Source organism: Hippoglossus hippoglossus, chromosome 16 (assembly GCF_009819705.1).
Source record: "Hippoglossus hippoglossus isolate fHipHip1 chromosome 16, fHipHip1.pri, whole genome shotgun sequence".
NCBI classification, from domain to species: Eukaryota; Metazoa; Chordata; class Actinopteri; order Pleuronectiformes; family Pleuronectidae; genus Hippoglossus; species Hippoglossus hippoglossus.
Genome location: NC_047166.1, coordinates 6066309 through 6089438, shown reverse-complemented (window position 1 = coordinate 6089438; position 23130 = coordinate 6066309). Strand labels below are relative to the sequence as shown.

General features: G+C 40.2%; 2 protein-coding genes and 1 long non-coding RNA gene across 6 annotated transcripts in view; all 3 read right to left on the bottom strand.

Moving 5' to 3' along the window:
* LOC117777400 (hemicentin-1-like) overlaps positions 1-23130 on the bottom strand; it is a 1765934-nt gene that overhangs the window by 878325 nt on the left and 864479 nt on the right. The window lies entirely within an intron of this gene.
* Positions 154-2582, bottom strand: LOC117777473. The gene is made up of 4 exons (XR_004616609.1): positions 2102-2582; positions 1208-1281; positions 1071-1106; positions 154-269 (listed from the first exon to the last, which is right to left on the bottom strand). It is a non-coding gene; the product is annotated as an uncharacterized LOC117777473 (long non-coding RNA).
* LOC117777415 (mannosyl-oligosaccharide 1,2-alpha-mannosidase IA) overlaps positions 13288-23130 on the bottom strand; it is a 169447-nt gene continuing 159604 nt past the window's right edge. For 2 of the 4 annotated variants that reach the window (XR_004616602.1, XR_004616603.1), the window contains exons 8-13: positions 22818-22933; positions 20537-20756; positions 18080-18252; positions 15772-15887; positions 14647-14839; positions 13288-14588 (exon numbers count right to left, since the gene is read on the bottom strand). Coding sequence is in view for 2 of the 4 variants with exons in the window: in XM_034612195.1 (XP_034468086.1) it covers positions 14698-14839; positions 15772-15887; positions 18080-18252; positions 20537-20756; positions 22818-22933 (767 nt within the window). In the remaining 2 variants the exon portion in view is untranslated. Of the gene's footprint in view, positions 14592-14616; positions 14840-15771; positions 15888-18079; positions 18253-20536; positions 20757-22817; positions 22934-23130 lie in introns of those variants that run through there. The other 2 variants (XM_034612195.1, XM_034612196.1) reach the window with 2 other exon arrangements.

Below are 23130 nucleotides of genomic sequence, written 5' to 3'. Positions count from 1 at the left end.
CTTCTGCTTGCTGTCCTTTGAGCCCTCACTGTTCTGGGCACGGCAGAAGTACAAGCCAGCGTTGGCTGAAGTCACAGTAATCTTGTGGGAGAGAGAGTTGTTGGGTCGTGAATTAAGATTATTTTTGGTGATTTTTAAAGCCTGATTATTGTCGGCCCTCCCCAAGGTGAGAGTTGACTGTGGGAAACTTTCAACAGTGCAGTTGATGGTGATGGTCTGACCTTCTGTGACCTCAGAACTCATAGACAGTATAGGTTCAGTGGGCGGGTCTGTAGAGAGGAAGCAGAATCTTCTTTAAAGAAGGCACATTATGATTTTATTGTTTGTCTTCCCTCTAGTCTGTGTTACATCGTTTTTTTGTGAATTAAAAGTTCTGCATAGCAAAATATCCAACAATCAGTGGTAAAGGGAGCTCCTCTCCTGAAGCTCCTAAACTCCTCTTCATCAGTCCAGCTGATACGATTTATTGTACTAAGACAAAGTTTGGGGACAAAGCTTTTGAAACAAGAGCCCTGAGGCTCTGAAACAGCCTGAACGAGGACAGACAGCAGACTGAGTCAGGAGCTGAAAACATACTTTTATCTTACTTCATTCTCTGATTTTACGTAGGTCTAGTTTTTATTCTTTTATTTATTCTTTTATGACACATTTTTGTAGCCGACTTGACTGAGAAACTATGTAGAGTGAAGCTATAGCCAAACTGCTCTAGAGTCATAACTGATCTAGAATAGTTCAACCATCGACTAAAAGTGAAGCCAAAGTGTCTAGATCGCCACCTGGTGCCTGACTGTGGTATAAATCTCACCTCATGAATTTTAGTGAATGGGACATGGATCAAACTAAAAAGTCAAAATACACATCAACTAAAATGATCTCAAAGATGGATTCTGTAGTTTTTATCACCGGTGTTTGTTCAAATGTTCATTTTTCATGTACGTTTGGTTATTAATTATATTTCCACCCTGAGGAGCCTTGGTTGCTCGGGGCATGAAGGACACATTTGTCTACTAATTGCAATGTTATGAATATTCTGAAATGTATTTTAATATTCAGATTTTCATTGTACATACATTCAACGGGATTTCCAGGGTTACTTGTAGAAACATCTGTTGTTGAAAACACAAGTGGAAAAGTGGGTTAATCTTTAATGCAAATGTTGAAGAAAATATAAAACATTGTTTTCAAAGTGGAGAAATAAAATCCTTACGTTTTATTAGGGCCAGAAAAACCAACCACGTGACTGTCTGAGCCTCCATCTCATGTGGGACTACAACTGGATTTCTGAAACAAATAAAAACTGAAAAGTGGATAAAAACATCATAAGATCACAGAACTTTTTCTTTTTAATGTAAAACGTGTGATCAAAGTTCTTTTTCAGCTTGTGTCAGAATTTCCTTCTTCCTCTTTTCATTTCTTTTACTGACATTTAGAGTTTTGTCTTTGTTTTGTTCCTCATTTCAAGATGGTTGTGAACTTGTCGTTTGAAAACACAAAAGTCACCTCTACGCAGAATTTGTCATTTATTAAAGGAAAATAAATGTAATTATTTAAAAATGGAATATTTGTGCCACATGTTTTTGTTAATCTCAGAGTTCAGTTTCTTTTTTCAATAACTAAAATATAGTTTGTTTTCTGTTTTCTTTTTAAATTTTATTTGACATTAGCTACTTGTTCAAATCACTTTTATTCAAAGAAACCCCAGAACACATATAATATATGTTGACTGCAAACATAACAGTGTCTTTATTAAATTCTAATTTTTGAACCTTTTAGTCTGAAATAAACTGTTTAAAAAGTCATATCTGGCTCTTTGGGTTCATCTCAGTCTTCAGGGAACTACGACATCTGAAACCGATGTTTGAGTTTTCATTTGGAAAAAAGTATTTCAACTGAATGGAAGAAAAAGGGTTTTAAATTATTATTATATTATTAAGTGATCTGGATTCTAATTTTATTAAGAAAAAAATCAGCTTGTTTTTTCCACAAAAAATACAGTTTGTAATCAGTGTATATACTGTAAATAAAACCTCTGAAACTCTATATTTTACTCTAGTAGATTAACATCATGAGGAGATAAATAACCACAGAAGCTTGTTCTTACCTCAGAGGACCCACTTGTATCAGTCTGTCACACACAGCCTCACTCCGAGAATGAGACTTTACAGAAAAAGGAAGTTTCCACACTTTGAAAGGGGATGCAAAAAAATAAATTGCATCCCCTATCATGCAAGCCAGAAAACAGCTTCTTGTAGGTGTACTGACTACAGTGATAGCGTTCACAGCTTCTCACAGTATCTGCACGCAGATGCACTTCCTCCCACTTCCTCTTTTTGTTGTTGTTTGTTGCGAATTCTGGTTAATCAGCACAGAGCAGTTTACAGTACTACATATTTATTTGGAGAATTTATGCTCACATAGTATTTACAGTGTCTCTATTTAAAACGTCATCTAACAATGTGAAAACGTATCAAAAGGGTTTGTGAAGAGTTGAATAAACATAAAAGTGCAGGTGAACAACACGTGAACAGGAAACATCGCACAAAGAGAAAAGCATTTCACTCCCCCTCCCCGAGAGCTGCAGCCACGATCTTCACAGCATCGGCCGCCATTTCATCAATGGTGAAAATGTAATAACTGTGATGGAAACTTGACCTGGTGAGACTTCTGAAATAAAGAGACTAGAGAATCACAGTCTTTTAAGTATACTTTATTCCTTGCAAGGAAGGTCAGACAATCATACAGCATGCGAAGAGCATTCTGCAGAGGGAAAGACCAAGAAACAGTTGCAGGCGCATGCTTTTTATGCAGATGCAGTGAAGAGATGTGTGTGTGAAGAGTTGAACTGTGTGTGCGTGTGCGTGTGCGTGTGTGTGTGTGTGTGTGTTATAGGGACCAAAGTTTGGTCCTAATGAGGCACAACATCACTTCTGAGGCTCTCGTTAAGTTGTGTGAACCATGTAAACTGTGGTTATGTTAAAGTTAGGGTAGTTAGGATGAGGGATAAGGTTTAAGTTGGACTGTCCACAATGAATGGACGTCAATGCAAAGTCCAAATGAGAGTGTGTGTGCGTGTGTGTGTGTGTGTGTTAAATTGCACAGGGTTGATTTCGCTGTTTATTCACGATTCCTGTGGCCTGAGGGAAAAAGCTGTTTCTCAGTCTGCTGCTGTTGTAACGTCGTATTTCTACTGGTGATGCCACTTCTCTCGTTTGTGGCTGAAACTCATCACCACAGTTGTTGATGTGAGTCGAGCAGCATATTAACATCTTCATTCTTCTTCTTATTAAATCTGTGCACTGGTCTAAAAAGATTCGGTCTAATTAGTGATGTCTTGGGCGTTTTTTTTTAGGAAGCGAGGGACGACAGGAAGGCAGAGTCCTTGGAGACGCGCGGCAACGTGGTTCATTTATGTGTGTTTCTTTCATCGCAGCAGAGAGCGGGCGCAGGCAGCTCCGAGGCTCAGTGTGTGTTGGCCTCGTTCCCGTCGCCTGTGTCCCAGTGTGGTCCCTGCACTGCCAACCTGACCCCCCCCCCCCCCCTTACTGGAGGAATTTGAACACGATGACGTTTATGTCCACAAGATTGGTTTGTTAAAACTGAGACATATTCTTTCCATGACCATCGAGCTGTTCCAGGGGAGCTGGTCAGAGTCCAAATGTAAAAACACTTTTGTTTTCAGAAGCTCCTGAGCTGCAGTGTCCGATCTGAACCTGTTTAATGTTGTGTTCTCTGTGTTGATGCTGCGGAGCTCCTTCAGAATTATTCCTTAGTGAGTCGTCCTCAAACACTTCTACAAGATACTGGCACTTCTTATTGTTTGGGTGCACAGCTTAAAATAAACAGTTTGTGGTGCAGAGTGAAGTTAGAAAACTTTGTGCTCATCCTACCTGGTTCATCTGCAGTACAGTGCACTTTTTTACGAGTTTAAATGATTTTCTTAACTGGTGTTATTGTTTCATACTTTGCATTTCGGCAGTTTCAGAGGTGTGTTCAGCGACTGACACAATCTTCATCCCCAAGATCACAACTTTTCAAAATAAAAGCTCTGTCAGCCATTTAGGACAAACACCACAAGTATGAAGTGGATAAGATGAACGATTCACGAGATGCGTGTTCCACATACAGACAAAGGTTTGTGGAATTAGTAGGTAGATAAATAGATGAATACAAAGTGAATTTACAGGTTGAGACGAGCTGAGACAACAGAATCTGTCGGACTGAGAGGAGGAGGACGATCTGGTGTTTGGAGCAGAAATGATAAAAGTGTTGTGGGAACTTTTGCATGAATCAGTTCTTCTGTTTTGACGTTTTGCAGGAGTGGACTCATACTGGAGACAGACTCTGAAGTTGTGCGTCTTTGCTGTATTGTCTCTGTGCGTTCTCCAGTCCCACATTTGCATATTTGTTTCTTTGCTCACACGTAACGTTTAATTGCTTCCAGTGTTTAAATGTGTTTAAAACATGACTGAAGTGGAAACAACATTCTGTCAGTTTGCAGTTTGATTGACACCTCGATTCCCGTAAACAGCTTTTTTTTTTGTTCAGGACTCAGATTCTGAGCGTCTCCATCTCCTGGGAATCAAAACTCATATAATTGAGATGCAATCAAAATCCTGAATGCAGGTTTTTCTCGGCAACAGATTGGATTTGCTTCAGAAACACAAAAGCTAAACAGCACTGCACCGTCAGGACACAATGATTAAAGCTCAGACAATAGCTTCACACCTGTGCTGCAGCGGAAACCAATATTCTTCCATATGTTCTGTGACTCAGGCCGTGACTCATCAGAACTTCAACAACTGAAACTTTATTAGCAGAAATTAATTTCACAGCGGCCGCTTTGTTTCCACCTGAAACCAAAATAGTTCCATTCAACTCTCTTTGAGCCACGTTGTGTTTTCCTGTCGTTTACTCAGACGGCATTGATGCTAAATACATGTATTTATATAACTGTAATTTATATTTGTATCGTGTGTCTTCAATTTGGATTCCTGTTCAGATGCTGAGATTTAGTTTTTGTCTCAGTCATTGTTGAATTAAATCCAATCTAATCCACATCTTTGAAAAACAGAGATCAGAATGAAAATGCAAGTTATCAACAGTATAAACATGTTTGTGTGTGTGTGTGTGTTTGTGTATGTGTGTGTGTGTGTGTGTGTGTGTGTGTGTGTGTGTGTGTGTGTGTGTGTGTGTGTAGATAGTGTCTCAGGAGGAAGAAAAATGTATTCAGATCTATTACTCAAGTAAAAGTACCAATACCACAAAAAACAACTCTACAATATAAATTCTGCATTCATAATCTTTTTTAGGAAATTTATTAGGAAATATGATCTAAATTCTATTACGTGTAGTATTTAAGTGAAGTACTCTCATGTGACAGTATTGTGTTATTATTATTGATGCAGTAACCTGTAGTTTTATTACAATTCACTAATTTATTTACTGTTTTTAATTCTCTGTATAATAATGAATTGTATTGTTCATGCACATAAGATTTTAACACCTTCACCTCCAAAGAAATAAGTTGCCACAACTTCCAAAGACAATTCCTTAAATACTGAGTAAAGTCCAAGTAACTCAGACTTGCACTTGAGTAAATGTACTTGAGTAAATGTACTTGAGTAAATGTACTTGAGTAAATGTACAGTATGTCCTTAAAAGGTCAGGCTACTGAAATCACTATCATTTAGTTTCTTTCTTCTTAGTTTCTATTTACTGAGGAGATTTCTGCTCCTGAGACAAACAACACCTTTCTAGAAACAAGAAACTTCACTGTGTTCTCCTCTCTGTGTTTTCACCTTCACTGCAGCAGAGACGCACATAAATAAAGTTAATGTCCATGATTGGCCACAATAAAAGCAGCGGGACATTCATCACGAGTTAGATAATAAACTTCAGTGAAAATACGTCTCAATATTTCATCGACTCAGTGAGAAAAGTGCGACTCTGGTATTTTCTGGGCTGTAAATCTGTGCAGAGCGAAGCCGGCAGCGAGTCGCAGACGCTTGTCTGTGCTGACAAGTGAATATTTACGACAGGGAGTAAAACTATCACAATTAGCATTAGCTTTCATTTGGATTGTGGATTAAATTACTTCACTCACGAGGCTCCTCAAAGCCTCGGAACATTAAAATACCATCTCCCTGCAGAAAAGGTAAAAGATTGTGTATCAGTTTTTGACAGGAAATGGTTTAAAACGTGTTGTGAGAGTTCAAACTAAAACACCTTCGTGCATTTAAATCTGAAGTGAGAAAAAATAGTGTCCCCTGAAAGGTTTATTTTTCTGAAGCAGTTTAACCTCCATTTACTTTGAGTTTGAACCTTCTCCAGCTGCACGACGCTGCTCATGTGGCTCATCAACACTCACAACTCATCCAGTTTGCTTACTGACCTGTTTGAGTGGAAGGTCGGACATCTGAAAACCAAACATCCCACAGGATCCACGGTGAGTTTCACAGGGAGAGATGATTATGGACGATAATCATCTGCAGCTGCAGCTCATGAGCTGTTCCACTTGACATCGGTTAGTGTTCGTCACTGAACTCATCCACAGGATCAGAGGATTCAGATAATAAAAGCAAATGTTGTTGTGAGTCTCTTACCGTTGCTCGGATATTCATGACGGAGAGAATTAATCTTCCTCTGAATTTTTCTTTTTCCTTCCTGGAAACGTCGCACACTTTTCTCTGCAATTTCTCAACGGATCAGAAACAACATTTTGTAGAAACATTCCTTGTTTCTCTGTGATGAATCTTAAAGACTTTAGTCGTCCCCTGACTTTTCCTCTTTTGCCACCATGAGGTTGACATTTGATGTTTTGGCTAAAAATATATTAACAAGAGCTGGATTTTCATGTGAATTGATGATGTAATAAACTGTGATAAGTTTTACGACCCCCTGACATGTTCACTAGTGCGATCGCCAAGTCAATGAATTTGTCCCACACGTTGGTTCATCAATTGAGAAATGTAACGATTAATAATTGGCAATTATTTATATATACTGTATATTATAAGCCATTTTGAAAAAGTGGTAAAAAATCTGACTCCAGTGTTGGGACATGGTATTTGTGAAACAAAGTTCGGCCTACATGTGTAGTCAAAAGCCTAAAGCCGCATGTCCCTTTGTTCTGGAGAAAACCAGACCCTCCAGAACTCAGTCTCCCAGGGGACCTCAACGTCACACAGAGGTGTGAAAACCGACAGGAGACACAAGTTTCAACTCCTATTGGTCACTCTGGGCCCCATGACCTGTGAGGTCACCGGACCAATGTAAGGCCTGTTCCCCCTTTCTTCACTCTCTTTCCAATGCGACCCGTCGAGGGGAGAAGTTTGGCTTCTCCAGCTCACATCTTCTCTTTCCATTCACCTCTTCGAGAGGAGCACACCGCTCTTTCCCTGCAACGCCGAGGGGAGAAGCCTGGCTTCTCCAGCTCACTCTTTCAACTCAAATCAACTTCATGGAGGAGAGTTGCAGCTTCCAGCTCATCTCACCACGGAAACCTCCTCGCAATCCAAGCTCTACCAACCTCTAAGCCACGACGCGATGTCCTGCAGGAGAACTTCAAACAGCAACTGAGCTGCACAGCCCAACAGAACCACGAAGGCAGGAGCCACACAACCAGCAAGACGACTTCACAGAACTTCGAACAGCACAGCAACTCTTTTTCCCCTTTCCACGGACGGGTAACACAACTGGGCTTTATAATTATACTAGGCTAAGCAAGACTGTTTATTCGATTCTGTGTGATGTTTATAAGTTTGATTTGTGTTGTTGGGATATTTTGGTTACAAGTTATTTGAAAGTTAATGTTAGTTTGTTATGCTCTTCACAGTCTTTCGTTGCATTTCACTCTACACTCTTTCTCTAACTTGGCACCAACACACAGAGACACACGCATATCGCAGCACATATATCTCCGACCCCCGCCACATGTCGTAAACATTCCAAACGGGGGAGGCTGTTAGCTCTAGAGTGGCCAGCCGCCATTTTGGAAGCACGCTGACTCACACAGACACACACACACGCATACTCACATACCTATCTTTGTTTAGTAAGTACACTGTTAGTAATTTGTGTTTTTTATACTTTATTATATTCATAATAAATGTTTTTCTTTCACAAATGTTTTTTCATTAATGTTGCATAAGTGAATTTTGCCAACCTCTATACTGTCAAGAACTCTATATCCTTCAACTTAGCTAACTATCTATATGGTAATTTTGTTTATAGTTATTAATTTAATTGTTAATCAGAGTTCCAAATTTGTAGTTAGTACTTTTATGAGACTTAATCAATAAATTGGCTATCTTTTCGCTTCCTTTGAAGGGTGGTGCCCCGAGGTAACTTTAATCAATTAAAGTTATTATTTAATATTAATATTTTTAACATTAATATTCAATATTTTATTTTGATAACCAAATTTATTGAATGCCGAAAGGCACACCATTTTATGGTATCACGTTTAATGCATTATTGCACAACACCAGCTTCTCAGATGTGAAGGTTTGTGACCTTTGAATATAAACTAAATATAGTTTGGTTTTGATTGTTGTTTAGAGACATTTGAAAACACGACCCTGGTTCTTTGGCATTTCATAGACGGAAGCATTGATTAGAAATATTGACAGATTGTTCAATAGTAAAGAAACCTCCTTGCTGGAAGTTCCTGCTCATAACAACGACACACTTCAGGATTCTGAACCCTCCTACGTCCGACCCCCGAGCTGCTGAGTTATTTTTAGAAGCATTAGCAGATGATTATACAGTTGTGTTTCTGTCCAGGCACTAACAAGGTGTCGGGGCAGCAGATGAGGGTCTGCAGCGTCTGCAAAAACACAAACCAGAGTAACACCGTTTGTCTGCAGACTGAGGCCTCTGCTCCGTGCACGCACGCACGCACGCACGCACGCACGCACGCACACACGCACACACACACACACACACACACGGCTAAATATATGCGCAGAATTAAACTCCACACACACTCTTAGGACTCAGTGTTGATTCGCTCGCTCAATTAGTTTCTCAGAATTTATGGTAAAACTTGATAAAATGTCGACCACTGAGATCCATGACTGGAAACACTATTAGTTATGTAATTAGAATGTGTAATTGAATATGAATATTAAATGACAGCATGGCCGGACTAAACAGTTTCATTTCCCCAAATCACAGTCGAGTTAATTATCACATTAAAGTTTTATTATTCATAAAATTGGAAAGGGGACAAAGCAGCAGGGGTTTCCATATTGCCTCCATCAGTGCCATCCAATCATCAGGGTTGCTGCTGATAACATATATTAAAAAAAACGAGGAAAAACTCACTCACTGTGATTCACTTTTCCAGTTTACAAACTTTTCAAAGTCAAAGATGTTTATAGGAAAGCGTGAGTGAAAAAGCTGCTTTTCAACCTGCATCTAACACAAGTAGTTCAGTTTGTCCCAAAGCAAACTGCCTCCGGCTGCCGCTTCCCTGAAAACACACTCCAGAACAACAACACAAGTTCATGGATGAGTCCCTGAATAGAAATTACAGAAAACAAGCGGATTTTAGCTCATTGTGTGGAACAAATTCATCCATTTCTCTGTGTCCCTGTGTAGATGGAGAGTTCACTGTAAAACTACAAGATGCTGAAAGGAGACACACGAGGGAAGAAGGAAATAATGTGGAAGTGAAATCTCCTCTGAGTCAGAGATGATGGGTGTTGATGAGCTGCAGTAATATACGTCATAATGTTTCCCAGAGGTTTTCTGTCATTTTAGGAACTTGTTGTTCTCACACAGATATTTGTTCAAGTGGTTGTTTTTATTAGAACTTTGTTATTTGATGTTAGACACTGGATTGGTCGGGTTGAGTTTATCTGCAGGACCTCGATCCTGCAACTCCACGGCCTGATGACCATGAAGTGTCCTCTCCTGGGTCCAAGACATCTGAACTTCATTTGAGGCTGTTTCTTTAGGCTTTGAAAAATAGAAATGTTATTAATTAAACATTTTAATAAACTTTTTCTGATTAGATAATCAATGGATAGGAAAAAAAATTTGGCATCCCCAATATTGATAAATATTTGTTTACACCAACAACAAGCTAATGCTAAGTTATGATAATTTGTACAGATCTCTGAGTTTGACAATTCACTCAGGATTTCCTGTATGAAAAGCTCATGTAACTGCAGATTGAAGAGAATCATTAATCATGTGTCTCTTTGAGGAAGTGGCCTGCAGGCAGATCTGTGTATTGCATGAATATTGCTGTTGTAGTAGTTGCTAATTGTTTTAGTTAATTGTGCTTATTTGCTCTCTTACCAGGAGTTAAACTAAAGGATTAATACTTACTTAATAACAAAGCAAATTATCAAATGGACAAACAGGGAAACAAAGTCCGTCTTATTTCCGTGTGCATTGACTTCCTGAAGTCTCCACTGGTCGGAGTTTAAAGCAGAAGAATGATCTGTGAAGATATGTTCACTGTGTAGTTAGAGTCATGTTTGGTTTTAAAGGAACAATGAAGGAAGAGCTTCAGACCAAATCCTTTCATGTCCTGAGAGAAACAACGAAAGTGTCAACACAACCTGAGACGAGGAGAAGAAGAGAAGAGATGAGTTTGAAAAGTTTCATTCTGAGAAGTTCACTACTTGACTGTGTGCCGCAGACGATAGATGTCCACGTGACATCACAGGTGAGCTGTGTCGGTCTTGTTTTGTTCGAGCTGTGTGAGATGACACTGTTTTCCCAGAATACATCAGAGGTTTCATCCCGAGGAGGCAGGAGGTGGGTTCAGGATCGAAGGATGAGGAGACTGAACCTGTCACAAAAAAAAAAACTGAAACCAAAGCAAAGCTCCCTTGTGTATTTATTACCTGCTATTCAGGGTCTGGCATTTTTCTCCGTGCAGTTGTCACATCGTGGCTGTTCTCACAGTGCGGTGTCTAATTAGAGCAAGCAGAAGGTCAGGAGAACAGCTGACGCATCAAAGTGCTTCGTGCGTCACAGGACATTACGAGTGTTTGTTTGCTCGCAGCTGAAAATACTTTAAATATCCAGAAACGAGTTCTTGTTGCTTATAATCAATTAAAAAAGGGTTTAAAAATTAAAATGCATTTTTGTGGATTGTTTTAAACACATACAGATGGAGGATGTGTCTCTGTTTCCTCTCACTATCCTGAAATGAAACCCAAAATATCCCACATACGAACGCTGCCATCGTGCTCATGAGCAATGTGTGCAAGGATCAGAGGGCGGAGCCACAGTCACTAGGTGATTCACACACTCAACCAATCATCAGTCAGACTCAGCTGTCAATGACATTTCAACCTGTTTTTATAGCATCAAATCACTAATTAAAACCACACTTAAAATATATTTAAAATGATATTATTATATTAATATAAACTAAGTTGAGTAAGGGACGGAAGCAAGTGTAATATCAGTTAAACTCTAACCCCTGAAGATGATTCAAGTTCATGTTCAGGTTCTGTAAAGCAAACAACAATGTGATCTGTGCTGCATCTTATTATTATTATTGCATCATGGTTTGTTTCCTTTCAAGTCTCAGAAATGTTGTAAATCAGAAAAAGTGTAGTGTTCTTTTGTTATACTGCCGTCTTCAAACCAGAACATCCTGTTTCGGTTCCTCCTCTTGTCTTAAATCACCGGGGACTGGAAAATGTGAGTAGGTGGAGCCGACAGTGTTTTGAAATCAAATCATATTTGAGGCAGATCTCCGCTGACGTGCCGGTTATTCCCTGTAAAACTGCTGCCCTGCTCCAGACGGCTGGAGGACGACTGTGGCGGCGAGATAGCGGCGGCTCTTCCTCCTTTGTTACCCGTCAACAGAAGGTCCGGCCGAGTCTGACAGAGGCTCCGACATTTCTGTTCCTGCTTCACCTGCTCAGCTCAGGGAGTTCAGGAGCAGCAAATGAAAAAGAAAGAGAGGGGAGTGGGATTATTTGCAGTGTTTGTCCTTCGCCATCAGTCTCTGGTGCGTCCAAATGGACAGTGATCCTCCTATTTACGTCCCCGGGGCTTTGTCAGCCGATCTCAGACGTACAAATTGTGCCCTTCGCTTTCGCCCTTTTCATTATCGCGCCATCGCTGAAGGGATTAATGGTCACGCAGGCTGTAACTCAGACAAGATTTACACTCGCTGTTTAAACTCTCACACACCTTTGCATTCCTCCTTCCAAAGGTGTCAGTGAGATTAATGTCACCAGATCTGTGACATTTGAGCACCATTTTTCAAATTAGTATTAAATGTCAATAATGCACGCGGGTCCGTTTTAGAGCCAATGAAAAACCACTTGAAGCGATCAGAGGGAAATTAGGATGCAGATGACAGCAGGTGCAGCTGAATCATTTTGGGGGGGGGGGGGGGGATATTAAATCTTGCTTTGTTGGCCTGTCAGCGTCAGAGGTGCAATACTTAATGAGCCATTAGTCATGTGCTGGTCGTGACTGCTGGTGTCTTCCACAACCCTGAGACGTCCCCCTGTTAATGAACTTCCTGGAGGAAAATACTGGAACAAACGAAAGCAGCACATGAGTCAGGTTACCTGTCTTTCTCTTAGTCACTGCTGATTGTTTCCAGTCAAATGTTCAAAACCTTGTTGAAGTAGAATTAAACTCAGTTGAGCTTGTTTCTCCCCGAAAGCTCAACACTCTCATTAAATTCAGCCCACACAGAAAACTCATAGATATCAGGCCTCTACATATGTCGTCAAGATTCATTAATGATATCTGGAAAACTGGTGAAAATGTAAAATCACCATTGAAATCTTTGAGTCTAAGTGACAAATGGTCAAAATGTGAAGAAATGCTCTTAACACAGACACGATATAGTGTCAAGAGGCCATGAACAAAGTGACCAAGATCCTTCACCCTTGAAAACTCCCAAATGTAATTGTTTAAACTTTTCCAAATGGACATTTGTACTAAATTTGAAGAAACTCCTTCAAGATGTTCCTGAGATGTTGAGTTCTCAAGACCAAACACTTTGACCTTTGACCATCAAATTCTACTCAGTTCTTCTGAGAGTTTAAATGAACATTTGTACCAAATTAGAAGAAATATCCTCAAGGTGTTCTTGAGATATTATGTTCACATTCACAATGCAACGGATGGACGGACAACCTGAAAACATAACGCTCTTCTTCCAACGTTAAAGAAAGTGACAATAAACTTTGAAGGTAAAAATAAACATCACAGCAAGTGGGACATTGGTGTTTTTAGACTTCATCAACAAGTAAAGAAACAAAGTCAATAAAAAAAGAGACAGAACCACCGTGGTTGTTTTAAATGTACAAAGTTGCACAGTTATTTTTTTATCAGTATTTGAAAATATTCAACAATGAAAGTTAAATCAAACAGTAAGAATAAGTCATAACAATAATTAATATCAGCATTAACTAGACTTAAAATCAGAACTTTTTTAAAACGTTTTTTTTTCCTTTTTTTTGTACTGAAACACCTGAGGGAAGCAAATCAAAAGAGAACCCAGAAAAAATAACCACTGAAGTTTAGAGAAAATAAGAAAACGATCACAAAGTAAAGTCAAGACAAGCTCATACAGGGGCCTCTCTCTCACTCCATCTGTATGTACAGCACATTCGCTCTGTAGCTGTGATGAAAAGAATGGTGGTGAAAATGAAAACTGGTCTCTGCAGCCTAACAGCCTTTACATCAGCATTGGCAGCTGTATGGATTCACATGTAAAGGCAGAAAAACTACAATAGAAACAGGAAAACCCATTAGGAGCAAACTGGCAAATTCAATCTTTTCCCCATTGAGCTTGTATCACAGTCACAGAACTGACAGATCTCCATTTGTGTCTCTGACTTGAAAAGGCTGAGAGGACCGAGACAGCACTGTCCCGTTCAAACAGTTTCCCCGAACACAACCCGACGTCCTCTGTTAAAATATGGTCCCTGGATGCATAAGACACGGCCACTTTCCTCACTTTAAAAAACATCATTCAAGCTTGTTTCAGTAGGAAACATGACATCAACATTAGTTTGGAGGTGGGATCCAGAATCACATTTCATAGTTGTCTGTACATTAATTAATAATCATTAGACTTCAACCCCTTGTTCCGTCAAATCTCACCAAAAACACGTTAACTGGAAAAAAGACGGGAAGGAAATGCAAAGAAACCTTTGGTCAGAGAGTGGAACTCACAAAGGAGAAAATGCAATGACAAGATCTGAGGAGAATCATTCATCATTCGAGGTTAACGCAACAAAATCAAAGAGCAAAACTCAAGTGGTTTTCTATACGTTTCTCTCTCTTTCTAACAATATGGCCCATGGTTCAACCCTCCTCCCATACATTTGGGTCTGCAAGTTATACTGGTTTCCTCACAGAGGAAAGAAGGAAAGAAAAAGGTGCTCTTTTCATGAAAGTCATGTTTGTCTTGATTGTCCACAAAAAAGAAGTGCCAGCAGGAAGTAACCCCGGCGAAAGGATATACAATCACAGCGTAAAACGACAACATCCTTTACTGGAAAGGAATTGAAGAGTCCATAACCCGCTCCTGAAATACTCTGAACCTGCTTTGACTTGGTGTGTGTGTGTGTGTGTGTGTGTGTGTGTGTGTGTGTGTGTGTGTGTGTGTGTGTGTGTGTGTGTGTGTGTGTGCGTGTGTGTGTGACTCTGTGTGTGTGTGTGCACATGTGTATCAGTAATCGCTTGTGTTCAGTCTCAGTTGGAAACCGTCTTCTCCTCTGTGGCCTCGTCCTGCAGGCAGCTCTTATGGATGATGGGCAGCGGGTGGGCTTCTGTGTTGAAGACCCAGTCCTCCAGCGGGAGGAGGTCGTCGTCGGAGAAGAGAAGGTAGAGATACCTGCACGGACATGAACAGCGTCCATTTAGCTTCATCAAAGTCAAAGCTCTTTATATAATATAGAAAAAAACATTCACTTCCTGTGGCTTTGTATCGAGTTCAACTTTGGAAAATCAGCTTTAAATAAGGTTTTTAATAGATTTCTGCACAAAACAAGGACGATGTTGTCTCCTCCATCATTTCCATTATAATCCCTTTAACCTTCATGTAAAGGCCAGTGTGAAGAATGATTACAATAATCTGTTTCACTCTGAATGTGGCCACTGGACTTTTATTTTCAGAAAGGCTTGAGGAATTAGGAACATATTCACTAATCTGAATAACCTTGTGTGCATGTCGTGTATTTACTGACATTAACAGTTGAGCAGACTATTCTGTCTCAAAACTGGTGCTGACATTGTTCCCAACAGAATCTGTCATTCTTCAACAAATAAACATTTTCTTCAAGGACTGATCTGAAGGTAAAGTCGTCTTATTTTTCTCTTACAGCTCGTTTCAGTATCTGCACATGAACAAGAATCTTTTCTCAACATTGGGCGAATTATAAAAAAGTATCACGCAACAATTCCTCCATCTAGAACAACTAAATTATTCACCAGCAAAGATTTTTATGTAACGATTAGCCACTGAAGTTTTTAAGTGGATGCACATTAAGACCAGCAGAACAGTCTGGTGCTCAAAGTTCTCCCGTCTTTCAGCTCATGTGATGTAGCATCTTGAGCGGCTTTGTTGCTTAATGACCCCAGAATGAGGGGAAACAAAAAAAACTGAACACGATCACCTCCAATGACTTCTGAGCACTGACGTACGAATCCTCAGTTTTTGATGCTGTATAACTCTCTTTATCTGTGATCGTTTCTGAAAGCAGAATGTAAAATGCCGTTTGCCACATTCTGCTGTGGAGGGCGACGTGGGGAGGAAAGAGGACGTACTTGAGTGTCTCTGAGAGGAAGAAGCTCTGCTGCATGTTGTCGTGGCTGACTGTCACGGTGTAAACGTCTCGGATGCCGGAGAAGCCAGACTCCACTCTGCAGTGCTCCTCCAGGGCCTGACGGGTGACAGAGAGAGAGGGAGAGAGGGAGAGGGAGAGGGAGGGAGGGAGGGAGGGAGAGAGAGAGAGAGAGAGAGAGAGAGAGAGAGGGAGAGAGAGAGAGAGAGAGAGAGAGAGTTTAAATGTGCACAAACACCTTCAAAAACATTTTTCAATTTTATTTCTGGACATGTTCAAGTCCACGTCTCGCAGGTGTTCGCTGTGAAAAGTGTACAAATTGAAAAAACAATTTGTTTGTTCATGAATATTCCATGAGTGTCACGTTCGTCTGTGCACACCTGGCATCAATGTGTCCTGTGACCACTTGTGAACACATCTCACTTGACGTGTGTTTGCAAAGATCCAATTATGTTGTTTTTACCCCGTCTGAGTTTGCAGATGTGTCCGATGTGGATGTGTGTGAGTTCAGTGTGTTGGTGCAGGCGAGATAGAGAGAGAGAGAGCGAGCAGAGTCAGGAGGGGCTGAATGAATCAAGCTGCGCTCAGGTCTGCTACAAAGGTCTTTTCTACACTACTGCAGATATTTGAAAATCTGCCCTTTGGAAGGCATTTGTAAAAACTGTCTGTTTTAGTGATTTGAAATTTCTTTTGCATAAGAGAGAGGCTCAATGCAGAAGAAGATTTTGTTTTACAGTGTTGATATTGTGGCTGTGACCACAAACAAATGAATGTATGAGCACTAAGAGGCATTAAAATACTTTGCATTCATTGTGAAACTGCAGCGAGTCAGAGGACACATTTGTATTTACACAGCGGAAAGAATATGGCTGCATGTGTCAAAGATCTCAGGACGCACATGAACCTGACCTAAATTTAGCACTTTTAATCTCTGAATCCAGTGTGAATGGACGCACACGTCTTCTAAACCATTTTTAGTTCTGGACAAGGTAAGGACCACTTCCTGCAGGTGTGTAAAAAGTGAGTAAATTAGTATTTGTTTGTTCATGTTCAATCCCCCTCAGAGTGGCCTCATCGTTTCTGTACTGTAACAGAGCCAAATGCATGGAAGAGACATTCCTCTCATATCCTGGTACAAAAATATCATCATCTAAAATCCTCAGCAACAGTGTGTCCATGTTCACTAAAGGAAACGATGGAGCACGTCAAGCCCTCGGGCGGCGACACAATAGAAGCTCAAGCTACGCTAAAGCTGAGTAAAGCTAATGGGGAGAGTCTGAGCTAGCCAAGCAGATTAGCACGTTATTAGCCCCGCTACAAAGGGCTGGCTTATACGTACTAATTAACAAAGACCCCGACGTGTTAATGCCCGATGTTCATGGAGAGGAGAGTTGTGACCACTTTCAACCTTTGTGCCAGATAATTAGAGGCCTGTCAAACTCGTCAGCCTGATCCCTCCACTAAATTAATGCTAAATCTATCATGGCAGTCCTCTACAGTTTACTGCAGCTGGAGTCCTGTCTACTGCCACATTATTAACTGTGCTCCCTGCGTAACCTTCACCTCCTGATGAAGAGGCAGCTTTATCTAGAAGCTAATGTTTAGCACCAGAAAATATCAAGGAAGCTGGTTGAGGCTAATTGGGGGTGTTAAAGGAGCACGGCACGGAAGGCTAGTGCAATTTATAAACTCAGAGTCACTTCTTACACAGAATTATATGGTACAGAAATATACGGCCACTTAAATATAACATAAAAATACCTTTTTACCAAAATGATGTCATATTCTTAACCCATGTTACTCATATTGATTGTCCATAATTCAACTTTACTATGTTTCTTGGTTCTGTATTTTTTCCTTTATACAATTTGACAGAGGACGTTGTATAGTGAACATGTTGTGACGCTGCCTGAGGCAAATGTGTGGTTTAGGCTTTATGAATAAAACTGACTTCACTTCCTTAGAGGCAAGAAATAGTCCTAAATTAAAAAGTCCTTACGACTGCAAATAGTTGATTTTATACTTGGCGCCTGTGAGCATGTAGGGGACAGGACATGACGTCTCTTGCTGTCCCTGCATCTTCGTCTCTGTCTATTACATGAAAAGACATCAGAAGAGTAATATACCTACTAGAATAGCAATGTACTAATAGTATCTTCGGGAAACTTTCATAAACCAGTATGTTCGAGTAAGTCTTTACTAAAAAGGGAAAGAAGGCTTCTCCAATAATAAGTTTCTTCTAATATTCAGGCCAATAAGGGGAAATTTGAAACCCATATTTTGTATCTTACCTCAACCGCCTCCCATCCCCAGTCTCTGTACTTGGGGTCGTGTGTGAGTCTCCACATGTACATGTAGCTCTCGATGACTTCAGGTCGTAGGATGTAATATCTGTCACTCAGCCTTGTTGCCGTAGCTTCAGCTCCGGCATCGAATCTGAACGCCTCAGGTCCCAGTTTGGTGGCTGACAGATCACAGGAAGAGGAAGAGAAGAGGAGAAAAACATCAATCTGTGTCAGCCAGCAGACGTCTGCACTTACTCCACAGATCTGCGAACCTTCAAAGCGGAGGCAACGTAACGTCAGTGTTCAGAAGCCGTTCGTAGTTTCACAATTAAGACCTCTTCAGCTGTCCAGATGCTCTTCAGGCTATTCTCTCTCTCTCTCTCTTCTGCTTCTATTATATTTCAACAGCAATTCAAGACTACATGACAAAGAGATCCTATTCATGACACAGTACAAAGTAATCTATTCTTGTCAGGGTCAGGACAGGAGCCTCAGCACATCAGCATCTTAAATTTAGAAACATCATTATTATTATTATTATTTATTATTTATTGTTATAATTTTATTCAGATTTTCCTGCACCATACAGGCCTGATGTTCTCTGGTACGTCTCTTAATTACCACTGAAACACACAGGGGGGCTCTTTGTTTCCACTTTTCAATTTCTCCTTCAAATTTGTTCTTTTAATGTGATCGGCTAAATCTCTAAATTATTTACATTCTATTGCTTTGCACAGCAGTTGCGTTTGTCTTTATGTGGAGTTATTATAGGTGAAATGTTCTCAAACCTATTTTTGCTGTTAACTGGAAATCAAAACTTCCTCAATGTTTAACTTTTGTCTCGTCTCAAAGCAACTGTTTTTGGCATCTTCTTCAACGACGTCCTCCACTAAAGTTGACATTAAACACAGTGTAACAGAGTGTAAGACTAACTCTAACAGAGAAAAGACACCCCCCATCTTTCTGCACAAGCCATAATAACATACCAAAAATAAAATAGTTACTGTTCATCATTGATTTCAGTCATAGCCCTGTTTTCTTTTGAAAGGTAACACAACTCCGAACCACCTCTGTGTGAACAGTTGCTGCAGTCACACTAAAATGCTTTGCACAGATGGAATCAGGGGACCTGCAGCTTTCAAACAATGAGTAACTGGTCAAGGTTGTGAAGAGCGATTCCGGTACAAACACATCTAAAGTCATGCTACCAAGGCCAAAGCCTCCCACGACTGGGATGGTTTATTTGGAAACGTTAATTGGCTGCTGCAAGGTTAAAACACTTATTTCCAGACAATGACCTCAGTGAGCTGCATCCAGGTCTGACTGTGCAAGACGATACTGAAATGAACAGACAGATGGGACGAGAGATCAAAATTGCGGGGAAGGTTTGCTCATATATTTCCCCCCTTGTTCACCGACATTTTTCTCCTGGATATATCTTTAGTCTGGGAGTGAAACACCGTCTTATACTATCCCTCATTTATAGGATGGAGTCACAATACATTTTCCTGTGGAATCAATTTTAATCACAGCCTTTGTTCTTCAATCCTCCATCTCCCGTTTCTTTCTTTCTCCTAAATTACAACCTCCAACTATTTAACACACTTACAGTCGTGAGATGTTAAAGAATAATCAAAGGTTAATTCATCGCTGCGGCTTATTAGATCTGGTTATTAGACAACATATTAGGTATTAGGTCTCTGCGTTGAAGTGAAGGCAACAAAAACAATTCTACTTTGGAGTCGAAGAAGAACAAAAAAGGCCTCAGTCCCTTTTTAAATTAGAATTTGCTGCTCTCCTAGACTTTTTGTATTAGATTTAAATACAGAAAATGAAAATGGCACCCAGAGCGCATAACTCCACCAAGGCCAACCGTCCAACTGCCCGACCAACAGTCCCCCTGAATGATTTTTTCATTAAGATCCGTGAATTGTTTTCTGAGAAATCAAGGAAAATCTCTTGATGTTAAAGAAAGAGAAACAAATTCCTGATCCGACCCTTGATCAGGATCCACACCAAAATTGTATGACTTCTTCTTTAACTCATACTTCATGCTTCCACAAATTTCATAGTTTTTGGGTAATCTTGCTGACAAATAAACAAATCAACAAACACATGGACAGGGCTGAAAGCAGAATATAATATGAACTTCCTGTTGAAATGACTACTACAACAGCTACAGGACACACTGACACAAGATCTGACATTCACAGTTCCTGGATGATGAATCCTATTGACGTGATCCACAGACTTTTCCTCAAGCTTGATGCTGACAGTAGTAATCAACTGTAAAACATCATCATGTGAATACTGAGCCGGACTGTCTCCATGTGTTAATTGATCTTTTGGTTTGATATTTGACTGTGAGCCTCCAGAACTGAAGCTCCGTTGAACCTCTTGAGATTAAAAAGTCTCCTCACACTCAAAAAGCCTGTCTTCAACCTCCCTGACGTCTCCACTCACCTGAGCGTGTGTAGCTCTCATGGCACGTGTGCGTGATCTCTGCAGCCAGGTCCAGGTAGTGTTGCCTCTTGTCCGGAGCTCCATCATCAGCCCCGATGCCGATCATTCCCCCGGAGAAGCAGGCCAGGTGGCCCATCTTGTGGTCCAGGATCCCACCTCTCCACTCGGCCATGTAGGTGAGGCCCCCGGTTGACTTCTGCACCAGGTTGGCTTCAATCGCCTGCAGCGTCACACACAGACAGGAATAATTTGATGATTACTGACGTAGCTTGAGACACTTTATTGTGACCCTTTGTAAATTTCATCGAAGGAAACAGTGAAGAACTGAGTTTCAGAGGGTTGAGGATATTTCTATAGTTCTGTACATTTTGTTACTGCCTCCAACTAACAACAAGAGTTTTTTGTTTACCAACTTTCCCACTCGTGGCAATGACCCATCACAAGTTTTCACTCATGGCTAATTTCTTTTTTCTTTCAGTTTGCCATGGAAAAAGGGATTGAAATGTTTTATGTAAAACTAAAGTTTATTTGGAAATGTTTAGGAGGCTTCTCCTGCCCCAGATAGAATTTGTTCTGCTGAAGTAGCATTTCCCAGATTCTCTACGACGGAGGTGGAAAGTACAAAGTCAGAAAAACATCTTCTTAAATAACGACTGGTGGAAGAGGAGAGGAAAGGGAGATTTCTTTGTTGAAATCTTCAAATTTAGGGTTTTCCTCTCTGTGTAGCTGTTTGTTCTCAGTGTTTTACATTTCACGAGACAGAAGGACATCTCCGGAGATCATTTCTGAATGACTCAGCCTTTTCTCTCTTTTACAGTCTCTGTCTTTCTCTCATGTGCTTCTCTCCCATTCGGTCTGGCTTGCTGCTCATTTTGCGTTTGAATGCTGGTCTGATATTCTGCAGCATCACACCTCAAAGTGCTGTAAATAAAGTGTAAAATCCCACATTTCAGGTCATTTCATTCGTTTACTCTCTTTTTTAACAGCTCTGGAAAGAAAACACACCTTCTTTACTGTATATAAGAAGAGAGGGATATTTTAAATCAAAGTTAAATCATGAAAATTACAGTTGACCTCTCTCCTATCACTGCCACATACTGTAAGAATAGCAGTTGATGCTACTAAGGGGTTGATAAAGATGCAACCTGGAATAATAGCTGACAAAACAAAGTAATGTGTATAATGTGAAAGCACATAAACACCATGTTCTCAGAAAAAAACTTTTTCTCGAGGGCTGACTGGTGATTTTCCTGCTAATTAGCTGTTGTTTGCAGTAATTGTTCCGCAGTATAACTGGAAAAATGCTCTCTCACTCAACACCGTGTTTTAATTAGTAATCTACTTTTGTCTGAATGCCAAAGATAATGAGTTGTGCTGTGCCTTCACCTTAGATCTCTGTACAAACATACAGAATATAACTTAATCTGATAGCATGGGGGGTCCCGGACCATTTAAATACCAAGTCACAGGGGAGAAGGGGAGTCTATAATTAATAGATCTGCCTCTGGCTTGACCGTCTGACGAGAACTGAGGAAATCTCAATGGCAATCTTAAATTATTGTCTTCAATATTGTAATTGTAGCCGGAGGGAATGTGTTTTACTCCGACATCAACTCCATTAAAGAGAAAAATAGACAGTTTCTGATGTATTTTTATGCTTGTGTATACCGTACACTGAGTTCATTTTTTTTGTGGACAGTGGGGGCACTAACATTTTACATAACAGTACATGAAAAGTCAGTTGGCTTCTAATTCAAGATCTAATCACATTATACAGTACAAGGAACCTCTTCCTTCGATTGCTTTTCGATTAACGTGCAGGCCGCAGCAGAACAAGTGCACAGACAACAACAAAAAATAGGGTTTCAATGGAAAAATAACTTTATAAATTCATCTTTGATGCAGCCGTGTGCAGTGTGAGGACACACAAAACTCTTCTTCCTTGATTTTTTTACTTTTTAACTCAGTACTCCCTCTTTTGCACAAAATACTGCTTGTGCATTGTGGCTCTTTTCACCAATGTACTATCATGTCTGTGTAACACCACGAGGAACAAACAGGTAATGTTACATATATGATGCCTGAAAAGAGATTCAGATGTTGTGTCCTTTCATCAGCCTTCAACTATTTTGTCAACTAAAATGTCCTGCTGTGATTGTGTATAAAAGCCCTTTGGATACTTTTTCATCAAAAGCTCATGCACTATGATTATATTTCTTTTATCTGACCGGGTTTTGCAGCGTCGTCCTATGCCTTCAACGTTAGATTAGAATTTCCATACCTCCAGTGCTCCATAGTACATCTTCTTTGCCCCATCATCTGTCTTATCTGACATCAGATAGGATTTGATCAGGTACTCGTAGAAACTATCCCCGAGGCCACCGATGGAAACATGATCTATGAAGGGAAAAGGAGAACAATCAGCGGGGTTACACAAAAGTCCCAAGTGAGGGTATCAGATAATAATAATACCAATAATACATTTTATTTATTAAGATTAAGTAGTAATTTATTAGTCCCACAATGGGAACATTTGCAATTTTATGGGCGGCTTTCAAAACCCTTAAGGACCCTTTACAGATATAAACATGTAA